Source organism: Pteropus vampyrus, unplaced genomic scaffold (assembly GCF_000151845.1).
Source record: "Pteropus vampyrus isolate Shadow unplaced genomic scaffold, Pvam_2.0 Scaffold261, whole genome shotgun sequence".
NCBI classification, from domain to species: Eukaryota; Metazoa; Chordata; class Mammalia; order Chiroptera; family Pteropodidae; genus Pteropus; species Pteropus vampyrus.
Window position 1 is genome coordinate 2,490,619 of NW_011889042.1, and position 14,334 is coordinate 2,504,952.

At 47.4% G+C, this 14,334-nt stretch overlaps 1 protein-coding gene and 1 pseudogene across 1 annotated transcript in view; one reads left to right on the top strand and one right to left on the bottom strand.

Moving 5' to 3' along the window:
- TEX14 (testis expressed 14, intercellular bridge forming factor) overlaps positions 1-14,334 on the top strand; it is a 63,332-nt gene that overhangs the window by 15,575 nt on the left and 33,423 nt on the right. The window contains exons 3-10 of the mRNA XM_023520387.1: positions 1,836-2,147; positions 2,938-3,074; positions 4,816-4,897; positions 5,933-6,063; positions 7,169-7,282; positions 8,306-8,429; positions 9,520-9,698; positions 14,136-14,287. Of these exons, the coding sequence (XP_023376155.1) occupies positions 1,836-2,147; positions 2,938-3,074; positions 4,816-4,897; positions 5,933-6,063; positions 7,169-7,282; positions 8,306-8,429; positions 9,520-9,698; positions 14,136-14,287 (1,231 nt within the window). The remainder of the gene's footprint in view (positions 1-1,835; positions 2,148-2,937; positions 3,075-4,815; positions 4,898-5,932; positions 6,064-7,168; positions 7,283-8,305; positions 8,430-9,519; positions 9,699-14,135; positions 14,288-14,334) is intronic.
- On the bottom strand, positions 5,313-5,431 carry LOC111729404 (annotated as a pseudogene).

The following is a 14,334-nucleotide window of genomic DNA, read 5'->3' on the forward strand; positions in this document are numbered from 1 at the left end:
AGCCACCTTCCTTGACAGAGAGGCGACAGCCATATTTTTACAATTCACATTGGACAGAACCAGAAATGGGTTTTGAGTGCTTACTGGATTCTAGCATATTTTCACAGGAATGCCAGAATGTGAACGATCATAAAAGTCATGTAATAGTTTTCCCATATTATATAAGGCGGTCTTGTTTAATGTACTTAAAAAAAACCCTTATTGATGGAAAATTTTGTTTTTCTGGTCTGTTTTTCTGTTGTTAATTAAGATTGCTTGCTTAGGGAGAGAGAACTTGGAAGTTTGGAAAAGTAAAAAAAAAAAAAATCAACCATTATGAGAATTCTGTAACATAGTGATAACACAGTGAACATTTTGCGCTGTTTCTATCCAGAATTTTTCTAGACACACATTCTACAGTCTCTCCTGTACTAATGTTTAATTTCAAAGCTCAGAAATAAAGGGCTAGCTCACCTGATATTTGCAGGTAACAGCTTTATAGGGAGGCCATATTGGATCCCCTGCAGTTCCTCATCAAAAATGCAATATTTCAAGTCATCTGCATTTACATCTGTTTTGTGGAGGCTTACAGCTGGGTTCTTTAAAGATCAAATCATTAAAACCTTTAAGTTTCCAGATGAAAGAACCGATGCCCAGAAAGTTTAAGTGAAAAGTTTAGTTGAGTATAAAAAACATTCTTTTCTTCCTTAGCATTCATAAGAAATGAAAACTAATGTCCTCTCTTCCCACCCAGCTACCTTACTGTTTGTGGAAGAATGAATAGAAGGCTACAAAAATTATACAAATTTGTTTTTATAAGAAGGATATTATGGTTCTCACAGTGCGATGTGCTGGACTGTTCATTAGGACCCAGCAATAGTAGATAATTCACAATGAGATATCCCAGTGGTTCCCAGATGTATGGGTCCAGGCCAGCCTCATTGGTATTACCTGGGGAACTTGTAAAAAGTACACATTCTTCATGCTTGCAAATTCTGATCTAGTCTGATGTATAGTATGAGAATCTGTATTTTTGACAAATATTCCAGCGGCTCATTAACTAAATGACGGTGCATCCCTAATTGAAATACAGTAGCTGTTAAAAAGAGTTGAGGTGGTTTGTATGTTCTCATATGGAAATTTCTCCAAGATATATTGTTAAATGAAAAAACTTAGGTGCAAAACACTGTATATAACACGTTCTTATTCCTACTTGTATATGCATAGGAAATTTCTGGAAGGATATGAAAACTTGTAACAGTAGTTGCCTTTGGACAGGAGAACTGGGGGCCTGGAGTTGGGAGACTTTTTCTTTTCTTCCTCCTTTTTCATTTCTTTTTTTCCTTCCCCATTTATGTTTCTTTTCAATTAAAGAGAGAAAGCTCTTCCAGGTGATTCTGATGTGCAGCCAAGGTTAGGAAGCCACGACTACAGATGACATCTCACAGTATCTTGGACACAATAAAGGCCAACCCTTCATGCCTCAGATAGTTTATTGGCTTTGGTTAAATTTTTCTGAGTTGTAGATCCTTGACCAGATTGCTGATGCCAAGGTTTGTGGGCCTCTACCATAGGAGATAGAGACATTCTCACATGAGAGAGGTGGTCTCTGGTTAGGCTGTGCTTCTGCCAGCCTGACTCCAGGATGCTAGAGACATGAAGGGATTGTTTCGGGGCAGCCAGTTTCAGGGAGTAGTAGGGGAAAGAACACGGGTTGGGAACCAGACTAATACCTGGGTGTGAATCTCAGCTTTCCCCTTTTGTTTCCTCATCTATACTTTGGGAAATGATACCGCCTTGAAGGGTGGAGGTAAGGATGATGAAAGGGCATGTGTGTAAAGCTTCTGTTGGCACAGACCAGGGGCTTCACAAATGGTATGATTATCATCCTCATCACCGAAGGTCGCCTCTGTAGAAAGGAAGCCCTGAGTTATCCGTTGGATCCCCCCACTCAGTGGCAGGTAGGGGTGTTGCCATGGACACTCATTATCTCCTTCTCCAGCCGCTGCTTTGATGGGAGCACCCCTGTCCATGCGGCAGCATTTTCAGGCAATCAGTGGATCCTCAGCAAACTGCTGGATGCTGGGGGTGACCTTCGACTCCATGATGAGAAGGGTCAAGACCCGCAGAGCTGGGCCCTGACAGCTGGGAAGGAGCGCAGCACTGCGGTAAGGGCAGACCCATCTGCAGCCACACCCAAGGCAGAGGACTGGGAGTCAGAAGCCCAGGGGCCAGAGGCTGGTCCTGGGAACAGGATAGGGCTTACAGTGGCCTTGCCATTGGCACTGGACACACACACCTGGGTTGAAGCCAGTTAACCAGCTTTAGAACGTCAGGCAGGTCTAGTGAACCTTTCTGGTCTTTCATTCAGTGGAGTCTTTCATTTTGTCTCACCCTTAACTAGCACTTACCACACATCAGACATTATAATTAAATTAGTTAAATATTAACTCATCTTATCTTCACCACAACCCTCTTAGCTACTGTTATTGTTCCCATTTTGCAGATGGGGAAACCAAGGCCCGTTGCCATGAAGTAACTTGCCTGAGGCCACACACTGGCAGGTGTGATGTGTTCTAATTAGGGCTAAGTTACATAAACATAAAGCAGGAAGGGCGTGCACAATGCCGGGCATGTGGAGGGAAGGGAGAGATGGGCAGAATTCTCTCCCCTGACTTCTCTCCCTTTGAGTCTCCTGCTCATAAGCTCTTGGGCCTTGGACAAGTAATTTCACTCTTCCTGCCTCCGTTTCCTCATCTGTTGAAGGAAGGAATTGGAGAGAATTATTGCCAGTCATTTCCCTGAAAACATTCCATACCTTTAGAAAGTCACTTGGGCCCCTCCCTTTCCAGCGATTACCTTGTCGGGGTCTCCCGGCTCCGCAGACCATTCCAGGCCCACCGAAGGCTGGGTGGCCACTAGCCACACCAGCACTGAGCCACCGGTATGGTATTGCAGGTGGTGGAGTTCATCCGGCGCTGTGCCTCCCACATGCAGGCCATCATCCAGGGCTTTTCCCGTGACCTCCTGAAGAGGGTCGACTCCCCTCAGCGGCTCATCTGCAGCCCGCCTCGGTTTGGCGGCCTCATGCAGGGGTGAGTGCTGCCTCAAGCAGCATCGGGTGTTCTGTATCATCAAGCCTCCCTCACGTTGTTCCCTCCTAGCATCTGGCCCACCCAAAGAGGTGAGCTCAGAAGGAAAAGATGCTGCCACTGGAAAAGGGAGGCCAATGGAGCACCTTCAGCTATGTCCCCCATTCTGGGAATGTCCAGGGGAAAGGAGTTCTGGACTCCAATGGGAATCACCCTGTGGTTAGCAGAGAGGGAATGTTTCAAGTCTGGGGAGCCCAGCAGAAAACCCTTTTTCATAGCAGTGACTTGCCTTTATTTATTTATTTATTTATTTTTGACACCTCTGAACCATGGAAAACATGTTCCTTTTTTATTGAGGTTGCAAAAGACCAAAAATGCTTAACTCACAGTTCCTTGGGCTATTTTAAGCTGATCTGAGAGACTTGCTGCTAGCTGGGTGGGCAGCTGCAAGGGGTGGGCCCCAGGTTTCCCTCCATCTTCAGGAGGGAAATTCTTGGGACTTTATTGACTTAGGATTTGTATGTACAGAACCCTTTTCATTTTGGTTTTCTCAGGATGGCTAGATTTGTCACACTCTCACAAGCTCCCCTTCCCTGTCCTTCCGTGTGCATCCAGTCTTGGTTTTCCTCTGCTGACCTGGATGCCACCAGCTTCTCAGGCCAGCTGAGTCAGTGATTCCTTTGAAGACCAGCTACTCTTAACTGCTCTCTCTGCTGCTACTCTTGCTGGTCTTGGTTCTTTACCCAGAATCCAGAACAACCTGTTAAAAATGGAAATCAGATTGTGCCTGTCTCTGCTTAAAACCCTTTTAGGGTCTTTCCCATGGTTGTCAGGATAAACTCCCAAATCCCTCGTCTGGCCTCGAAGGCCCTGCTTGGTCCCACTCTGCCCCGCTTCACCTCCTCACCATCCAGTGTTTGGATCGTGGCAGACCGAGTTCCTACTAACAGAGCCCAGGCCCAGTCCCTACTGCTGCTCTGTGACCCCAGGCCAGCAGGTTGTCCCTTTCAGGCTCTGTTTTCCCCATCTGTAAAATGAGAAAGTTAGACAAGATATGCTTTATGATTCTTTCCAACTTTGACCATCTGGATTAGTTATCTATTGCTGCATAATGAATCACCTCCCCACCCCCCACCCCCAACTTAGCAGCTTCAAACAATAATAAACATTTGTATCTTATATGCTTTCTGTGGGTCAAAAATCAGGGAGTGGCTCAGTTGGGTGGTTCTGGATCAGGGTTTCTCATGAAGTTGCAGTCAAAATGTCAGCTAGGTCTGTAATCATCTGAAGGTTTGGCTGAGGCTAGAAGGTCCAGTTCCAAGATGGTGTACTCACATGGCTGGCAAATTGGTGCTAGGTGTTGGGCCTCCCTATTGGGCTGCCAGAATGTCCTCACAACATGGCATCCAGCCTCCTCCAGAGCAGGTAACCTAAGAGAGATGAGGGCAGAAGCCCTAGTGGTTCTAGCCTTGGAGATCACAGCACTCTGTCATTTCTGCAGTATCCTATTGGGTTAATATACTAGCCTTATCTGACCTGTGAGGGGCTACACCAGGGCATGAATACCGGGAGGTGGGAGTCACAAGTGCCTTCTGAGAGGCTGGCCAGTACACCATCTGTAGTGCCGCAATAAGTCAGGCAGTCAAGACAAAACCCACTACACATTCTGAAAACTTGGTTCATCGTTGTTCCTCTGGATATGAGTAGTTAATCCTTAATTTTCTCCTCTTTTAAATATTTCTAGAAGCCCTAATGGCTCTCCTAACCAACTACTTAAAGCTGGAGTCGTTTCTGCCCAAAATATCTACAGCTTTGGCTTTGGAAAGGTAAGAGGCCGCTGACAGCCAGTTTGCAGGACTAACTGGCGAGTAACCTGGCTCTGGACCCATGTCTCATGACTTGGTTCAATTCCTCTTTCTTATCAAAGTGTTTTTTTTTTTATTTTTCTTCTTTACCATTTTTGTGGTACAAGTGCCTCTTACTGTTGCTGTCCTTATTGATAAAAATGTGAAAACCCTACAGAGATCCCTTGAATGAAAGACCTTGGGCTAGATTTGGGGAATTTAGAAAATGATCCTTTAATTCCCAGGGAAGGCCTCAGACGTGTTCTCCCTGAAGAGAGGCAGAGAGCTGCGCTGACCCCATGGGTCTTATTTGGGATTGAGCTAGATTGCATTGTTGGAATGCCTTTAAGGAATTGAAATTTTATTTATTTTTTTAACATTCTCATTTTTTTTTTAACGCCTACAGCACCTGATCTTCCTAGGTGATCTCTCATCCAAGTACTAACCAGGCCCGACCCTGCTTAGCTTCTGAGATTAGACAAGATCAGGCACATTCAGGGTGGTATGGCCATAGACAGGAATTGAAATTTTAAATTGAGAAATGTTTTGAGGGAAAATGTATTTTTTGCAACCTTGGTTCTGCTCATCAAAGAAAGAGACAGTTGGGATGTGTTGCTGGGTGATGTTTGCTGATAGCCCCAAACCCAGTCTTAAGTCTGTTGGTTGTACCTAGGGGTGGGATGTGGGGAGAAGGAATTTCAGCTTCGGCTGCTTACAGGCCTGGGTTTTTGGGGGGCCATGAGAGGCCCCCGAGTCCCAGCCCATTGCTTCAGACAAGTGTCTGACTTCTTTCCATGAGTCTGTTTCCTCACTAGTAAAAGGGAAAGGATATTATAACCTTGCAAATTTTCTAGAAAGATTAAAGAGAGTATAAATTAAAGAATAATGTCCAGTACATAGGGGTGTTCAGCAGGTTGGTAAATAACCATCATTATTTTTATCTGGCTGGTAAGATTCTGGAGGTATTTTACTTTTTCGCTTTTCTCTCCACAATTTGAAGTCGTGCTTTGCTTTCAGTTTTATCTCACAGGGGGGACACAGCTGGCCTATCTGGGATCTCTTCCAGTAATTGGAGAAAAGGAAGTGATTCAAGCTGATGACGAGCCTGCCTTCTCTTTCTGCAGTGGCCCATACATGGTCATGACCAAGTAAGCTTCCGCTGGCCAGTGGGAGGTCTGATTTAGTCCCACGGGAAGTATGGGCTGTGTGTGACTTTCTTATGTGTGCAGGGTTTCTAAGCTAACACAAGGAAACACCGAAGGACATATCTAAATCAGGCTTTCTCAACTTCGGCACCACTGACATGTTTGGCCAGATATCTTTCGTTTTGGGGGGCTGTCCTGTGCATTGTAGGATGTTTAGCAGCATCTGTGATCTCTACTTTGTAGAAGCTAGTAGAAGCCCTCTTTGCCACACCCTTCCAGTTGTGATTGTAACAACCAAAATGTCTATGTTGCCAAACGGCCCCCCATTGAGAACAACTGCTCTGAAAGATTACTCATGACCACATTTTAACTTCTTGGCTTTCTAGAGAGTTAGAGGCAGGGTAGTGGTAACTGTCTGGCCTCTGAGACAGGACAGAGGGTATCGAGGTGCTTGTAGAAGCCAGAACCGGCATCAGCTACAGCTCTCACCAACCAAATGCAGCAGAGGCAGCAGTAACAAGATTTGGCCATGACAAAGGTCCTTGGGAGACCTGCCTTCTACAGGGTTACAGTTGTCCTGGCCAAGGTCTCTTGGCCTCCTTGAACCTGGATATTTCCCAGCTTAGAAGAAATACCCTTCTATAAAGGCCTCTGCCCAACCCACAAGGCGCTCTATCCCCTGAAGATATGCTTCTCATTTTCCTACCCATGTCATAGATTTGTCATCAGGTCTTCATCTCTCTCTTCACTGCTGTGGACTGCCTGTATTTGTCCAAGTCATCACTGTCTCTCACCCAGACTAGCCTCCTGACTGGCCTTCCCTTCTTCAGCCCACCCCTGCTCTACCATTCTCCACACTGCTGGTGCCATTGCCTTTCTAAAGTACAAACCTGATCTAATCCCTTCGTTTGTCGAATCTTTCAGTGACTTCCTGCCATTCGTATTAAGCTCTCCAAGGTGCTTTAGGAAATGGGGGGAGGAGGAAAGAGGACCCAATGGCGCTTTGCAGATTCTGTGTTTATACTTCTCTGGTCTCTGGCTGGAGAGCTCCTCACCGGTGTACCAGCTGCTCACTACCTCCGGCTTGCACCGTCTCTTGCCCTTGCAGCCTGGTATGGAACGGGAGCAGAGTGACAGTGAAGGAGCTGGGCCTCCCCACCCACCCGAACTGCAGCAGGCTGCGGCTGGCTGACTTGTTGATTGCTGAACAGGAGCACAGCAGGTGAGAAGGAAGCCCAAGGGCATTCCATGTCCAGGCTGTTTACAGATTCAGGGTCAGGGCTGTGCCAGACTCCCTGGGGTGCAGAGAGCAGCGCCACCCCCCTCCCCTGCCCCCAGCCTCAGCATTTCCTGATTGTTGGCTGATTTGATGTCTAAGGGCTGCCAAGAAAGAGAAAGAGGCTAGGGGGTGGGGATGGTGGTGGTGAGGCGTTCAATTCTGTCAGCTGATTGACTCCCCACAGCTTATGTCTCTGGTGGTCCAGCCTCCAGGCCCACAGCCCCCAAGGCCTGCCCTGTTTCAAGCCTATGTGCTGTCCTGACTTCATATATGTGGCTGCTCATGAGGTCCACACATCTGAGGAACCATATGTCTTCCACTGAGGACACACCCATGGGTCCCAGTACCTTAGGTTGCTTGTGGCTCCAGGGTTAGTCCTTTATCTCTTGCTGAGGCAGGGGCTTGATTCATGGTTCGCAATAGGGCTGCCAAGGCCTTGGAATGGACCCTGGCTCAGAGAGCTCTTTCCTGAGGAGGTCACTCAACTCCTCCAGGAGGCGTGTCAGAGCCCAGACCCTTCCTGGGGAAGTCAGCCTAAAGGGACCCAAGGAGGCCGGAAGGGCTCATAGGCACAGCATGGACTTTGACATGAGACTGAGTGGTGCGTGTGACCTTGGGCAAGTTTCTGATGTCTCCCTGACCTCAGTGTCCTCATTTCTAAAATGAGTATAATGATCCTTTCTTGCAGGTAGTTCTTAGGGTGGAGATGATGTATGAAAAGTGCCTTGTCCAGTAGCTCTTAGTGACATGTCATTGATGACTCTAAGCCTTCAGGGTCTGATCAGCGAGAGGCACAGATTCTATGAGCAGAGACCCCCCCCCCCCCCGCCCCATCCCAACACCACCCTATACTGTTTTCTTAGAAAAACATTGTGCAAATGCTTTCAAGCGGCCTAGAAGAATGGAAAGTACCCATTTATTTCATCCATCCTCTTCCCTGTGCCTCATCTGAAGCTTCTTTTGCAGCAAGCTGCGGCACCCCCACCTGCTGCAGCTGATGGCCGTGTGCCTGTCTCAGGATCTGGAGAGGACCCGCCTCGTGTATGAGCGCATCACCGTTGGCACACTGTTTGCTGTTCTCCATGAACGGGTGAATACTGTTTCCATAGACTTTTCCTTTGTTGCCCTCTCACTTCTCTGCCTTGTCCCCTTACCCCGACCCCAGCAGGAGCGTCCCTGCTCGTGCATGCATGGAAGATAAATCTTAGTTCTATACTTCATGGGGTCTGTATAATGAGCCATTTAAGGCTAAGCTCATTGGAGCTAGCATGATTTTATTATTGTTAGTCCTCCTTTATTAGACATCTAAGAGCTCAACAGATGGAGAAAACACAGACGCATTTCTAGCTAACTGTAATCATACAGCCACTGGCCTTATTTCCCTGTATTTTTACTTGTGCCCTGCTGGGCCTTTGCTGCAGAATGAGGTTTGTTTATATACAAGCCTTTATCAGTTCTCTCTCACTTTTCAGATTTCCAAAGGTGGGTAAAGGGGTGCTTTGGGCTGATATGTGGCTTCAGAGAGGTCCTGAAAGATTTGTTTTCTCTTTCTCTATGACTTTGTTCTCAATACCATGGGCAGGAGCAAGAAGAGACCCTCCAGGAAGGGCTCTTCCCCAGCGTGGCTGAGGACCTCTTGTTAGTGTTCTAGCTTCTCTTTCCTTTCTTTGGGTGAGGCCATGAAGTTGAAATGTCACTTCTCTGGGAGAGAGCCGTTATGACTTTGGGCCGCTGGGTACTTTGGTGTGAGTGGATTTCTTTCCTCTTAGGATGGACTTTCTCGGTCATCTGACTGGGGTAGGGGCTGGATTGGTCATTTATGCTTCCAGGTTCTCCCATCAGCACAGGCTTGGATAAGGGTCAGGGAGAGGGCAGGTTCATAGTGGTGGTGGGCCCACCCTCAATGTACTTACCAGGCTTTGAGAACTGTCACCTCATTGTTCATGGTGTGAAGCAGCTGAGCTGAGGGAAAGGAGCCTAGATGTGGAGCCAGGGTCCTGTGTCAGTGGGACCTTAGGCCAGTCCCTTAGCCTCACTGAGCTGTAGGTTCCCCATCTATAAAATGAGGACACTAGATAGCTGTGAAGATCTATTGAAAAGATTTTGAAAACTACAAAGCATTCCACAGTGCCGAGGGCCCAGTCCCTTTTGTTCCTGGCCATTTTACCTCTTGCTTGCAGCGGTCCCAGTTCCCCGTGCTGCACATGGAGGTGATCGTGCACCTGCTGCTCCAAATCTCCGATGCCCTGAGATACCTGCATTCTCGGGGCTTCATCCACCGCTCCCTCAGCTCCTACGCCATCCACGTTGTCTCCACAGGGGAAGCGAGGCTGACCAACCTGGAGTACATGCTGGAAAGGTAGGTGCAACCTCGATGATCGTGACTTCCAAAGGGGGCCTCCCTGGGGGCCTTTCGATGTAGAGAGTGATCTGAGCTGGGCGGAACTCCTCTTCATTGGGCTGAACTGTCCATCAGTGGGGCAAGAGTTTTCCCAAATGTCTTGCTCTGTCTGCCAAGGTAGAGGGGCTTTGGGGAAGTTACTCCTGCTCAGGACATTCTCATTTTAATAAACATTTAACATGCAAGAGTTCAGGTTAGCCATGTGTAAATGCTCTAACTCTCCACTCCAGAATTTTCAGTGGCTTAGAACAACCGAGGTGTGTTTCTCACTCACGTTGCAGTCTGGTGTGTGTGTTGGAGGGGGAAGCTTACTGTGACCCACATTCCTCCCATCTGTGGCTCCGCCGTCCCCCTTTTTTTGGTTCCCCAGTGTGTCCTCTGCATTACCGGTCAGTGAGCAAGAAAGAGCATGGAGGGGCACTTGGCGGAGTTTAGTGAGTATATCATTGCTTCCTGCTTTGCAGTAGCCAGAGCCCAGTCACCTTCTCACTAAAGGCAGCCAGGAAATGGGCCCTAGCCATGCATCCTGGAAGGAGAGGAGCGTGATGGATGCTGATGAATCTTACAGTCCTGGCCCAGGCAGGCACTAAGGGCATTTCTTGCCCTCAAGGTGCTCAGTGTAGTCAGGGCAGCAGTGACAAAAACAATGCCCTCATTCAAGGGTTTATGAATGGGCTTCATTTCCTGTTTAGCAGGAGTCAGAGTCTTCCTGAGAGCTGGGGGCTGAACCCCATTTCCTGTCCCTAGTAGGGCTCTGGGAGGCACCGGATCTTCTCTGCACTTTCTTGCTGCCATCCACAGCTCTGAGCCTTTAGCCCAGTGTGGGCTCTGCCCTGCTCTGAGGCCTCAGCTTCTGGCCAGCCCCCTTCTTAGACCTGCCTGCCTCTGCTTAACCTTGGACCCCTACTCCCTAGTCTCTTGGCTGGTCTTTGCTTCTCACATACTCGTAATTTACTTCTCTCACTACATGAAAAGCTTGAAGGCAGGGATTTCTGTTTTATCCATTGCTGTATCTCAGATGCCTGAAATAGGCCTTCACACAGCAGGTGCTCAGCATGTTTTTCTAATGAATGAAATGGGAAGAGTCTCACCTCCATGACCTTGGGTGCCCCTGTCCCTCTGCTTGGAGAGGAGAGCAGGGGCCATATTGTTGTGCTTGACCTTGTGGGCCTTGGTGAAGACTTAATTTTCTCCTAAGAACACTGGGATGCTGTGGAAGGGTTTTTTTGAGCAGAATGGTATCATAGATGATTTACAGGTAAAGATCCCTTTTGCTCCTGCATGTGAAGGAGCCATGATGGGACAAAAGAGAGTCAGGGGAGCCGTGAAGGTGTGACTGGAGCAGTTTTCCCTGTGGGAACCAGTGGAGGCCAGACAGGTATCACCAGTTGAGCTGCTCAGCCTCTGGTCCATTCTCAATCCTAGTTAAAACCTTTCAGTGGCTCCCCACTGCCTACAAGGTTAAGTCGAGGTACTTTGCAGGTTGTGGAAGTCTTCCAGGGCAGGACTCCAACCACAGTGCCAGCCTCGTCACTGCCCACTCCCTGCCCGGCCATCTGAAGCCAATATCAGTCCATGTCCTTACACAGTACCGCACCCCACATCTGGAATACTTGGCACTCACCTGTTTATCTTTTCAAACTCACCTCAGATACATTTTCTCACCACATCCCATGAAGCCTGTACTGAAGCCTTTCTCCACAGCACCTTGCATATTTCACTCTTTCCCAGTCAAGTGAGTCTGCCCACCGGATTGCAAATTCTAAGAGGGCAGGAACCATGGCTTGCTCACCTTCAGCACCCAGCTCAGGGCCTGCCACATATTTCACTCTTTCCCAGTCAAGTGAGTCTGCTCACCGGATGGCAAATTCTAAGAGGGCAGGAACCATGGCTTGCTCACCTTCAGCACCCAGCTCAGGGCCTGCCACATAGTGAGTACTCAGTAAACGTTTGTTAAGTGAATGGATGAGTCTAGATGAAGGGAAAACTGGAAACAATTCAGAACAAAGGGTTGACCACTTTGGTTGTGTGTTCAGGAGCTAGGAGGGATTTGGACATTTTTTCCTTTTCAGGGAGACTGACAGAATCCAAGCTGTTTGCCAGCGATAGAGCGCCATCTGTTGTTGACCTGGAAGTATAACAGTTTTTTCTGCTCAAACTCTCAATAGAAATGTGAATCCTAGAGTGAAATGGAGCTTTGGAGAGGCCCATCCCAACCCTGTCCTTTTATAGATGAAGAAGCTGAGGCTCAGAGAGGTGAACAGACGATCTGAAGTTACCCAGCCATGTCTAGCCAGGACGTCTTCTGGCTACAGGGACAGGATAGATGGAAGGTCAAGGGCAGGAAGACCAGCTAGGAGGCCACAGGGTAAGGGCTGGTGGGGGACAAAGAACCAAAACAGAAGAGAGAAATACGTGAGATACACTGAGGAGCTGGGGTTCACAGACTCATCAAGTGAGGGTCTGGAAGTAACTTGGTAGGAAAATGTGAGTTCTTTTTTGGGATTGTCGACCTCTCCAAAGAAATGGAACTTCAGGCAGAAATGTCAGGCAACAAGCAGTTGCAGCCATAACAGCGTACCCGTTTTTGATAGCTGATAACATGAGCTGATTATCCAAGAATCCAAAATAGCTTTCGGTTCCACATTTATTTTTAGTAACACTCTATTTGAGCTGATAGGTTTGTTGAATGTCATTGTCAAGGGGAGCAATCTCTTGGTGTAAAAATGATACAGCAGTTGCTCTTATTCTTTCACTCCTTCTTAATGGACTCTTTAGAGCTAGAAATGACCTTGCAAATGGTATCAAATAGCTGCAGCCAAATGTAATTTTAATGACGTCAAATCTGAAGCCCAAAAAAATAACTGCCCTGGAATGACAGCTAGAAACAAAGCCCTCCCTCCAGCACCTAACTAGCTTTAACAGAGAAGGAAGAGGGATCATAAGTGAGGAAGGTAAGAGGAAGTAAAAGAGAAAGGTTATAATCCTGGTTGTAAGTGACTTGTCTCTTGCCAGAGCCTTAGACAAGCCTGAGAGGCCTGACAAAGTAGGTGACTGGAGAATCTCCCTGCAACGTGAAGAGCCAGGTGTGCTAAGCACTCCATTGCCTTTCCTGTGAAACTAATATATTGGCATGTGTATCCACGCTTCTCACACTGTACCAGGCCACAGCTAACTACTTAGCAATACAAGTAAAAAGTCAATATCGGCTTTTCTAATATCTTCATGGCTTCTTGGACTCACTGCCGTCTATCACAAGCTCTGCTAGAAGAAATATTATTTAGGGAGGTTTGCTCAAAGTCTGAGAAGCCCATCCCATCCTCTATAATCTATCCTTTGCCAGACCAGCAAAGAACTGCTGGTCACTTGCTTTTTAAAAACTTAATTCTTAGTTATCAACCAGCAGTCATCAAGTCTTTACCAAATGCCCACCATAATGTTCATATTAATTCCTCATTTCCATGGTGCTTTATGGGTCATGAAGTGTTTCCACACAAGATCTCATTTGATGTTCATGGCAGCTGTGGGCAGACGTCAGCACTGACCTCACTCTGAGGACTCTGGTTGGTTCAGAATACATTTAGAATGCTCTGACACAGTTCCAAGGAGTCTGGTTGGAAAGTTAGGGTATTCAAGTAAATCAGTGTACCCTTGAGTGCTGAACTGAGAGAGCCCATTCCCAACAGGTCAGAATTCAGAAAGAAGAAATCACAAGGAGCTGGACAAGTCCCAAAAGGCTTTGAGAAAGCATCGGGGGCTTGAATATTGAAAAAGTCTTATTCAAAAGTAAGCATTGAGGCCCTGGTGTAAGTTTAGAGATATAAAAAACAGACAAGGTGCTTACCTACCCTCATGGAGCTGACTCTAGTGGAGGAGAGACACATAATAAACAAGAAATGAATAAGAAATTCAGATAGTAAGTGCTCTGAAGCCAGTAAAACATGACTACTTTGGATTAGGTGGTTGGGGAAGGCTTCCCTGAGGAGGTGATTTTTGAGCAAATACTTCTATTAGAAGAAGCAACGTCGTGCTTGGATCTGTGGGTAGAGTGTGCCAGGCAGAAGAAGCCACTAGTGCAAAGACCTGAAGGGGGGGTGATGGTGCTTGGCATGTTGGAGAAACTGAAAGAGGGCCCCTGTGATTTGAGTGGAGTGAGTGAGCAGGAGAGAATGGCCAAATGAGGTGGGAGGGTAGGCAGGGCCCACATGGGTAGGAAGGGTGAGGAATTGCAGGTGTTGGAATAGCAGGCAGCTGGTATCAGCTCAGGGTCCAGCTGAATTTCTAGAAATTCCAGGAGGTTTCTAGTCTTCAGAGGCAAATGTTTCACATGTGTACTACATGATGACCAGAACCATTCTTTAAGACATGAGCCCTCCCTTGTGTTTCCTTCTGTAGCCAGGACAGAGGTGTACACAGGGACCTGACTCGAGTACCTCTCCCGACCCAGCTGTACAACTGGGCTGCCCCAGAGGTGGTTTTACAGAAGGCAGCCACAGTGAAATCGGACATCTACAGCTTCTCTATGATCATACAGGAGATTTTAACAGGTAGATCAAAGAGCACATTGACTGTAACCAAAGTTCCTATTCTTAGG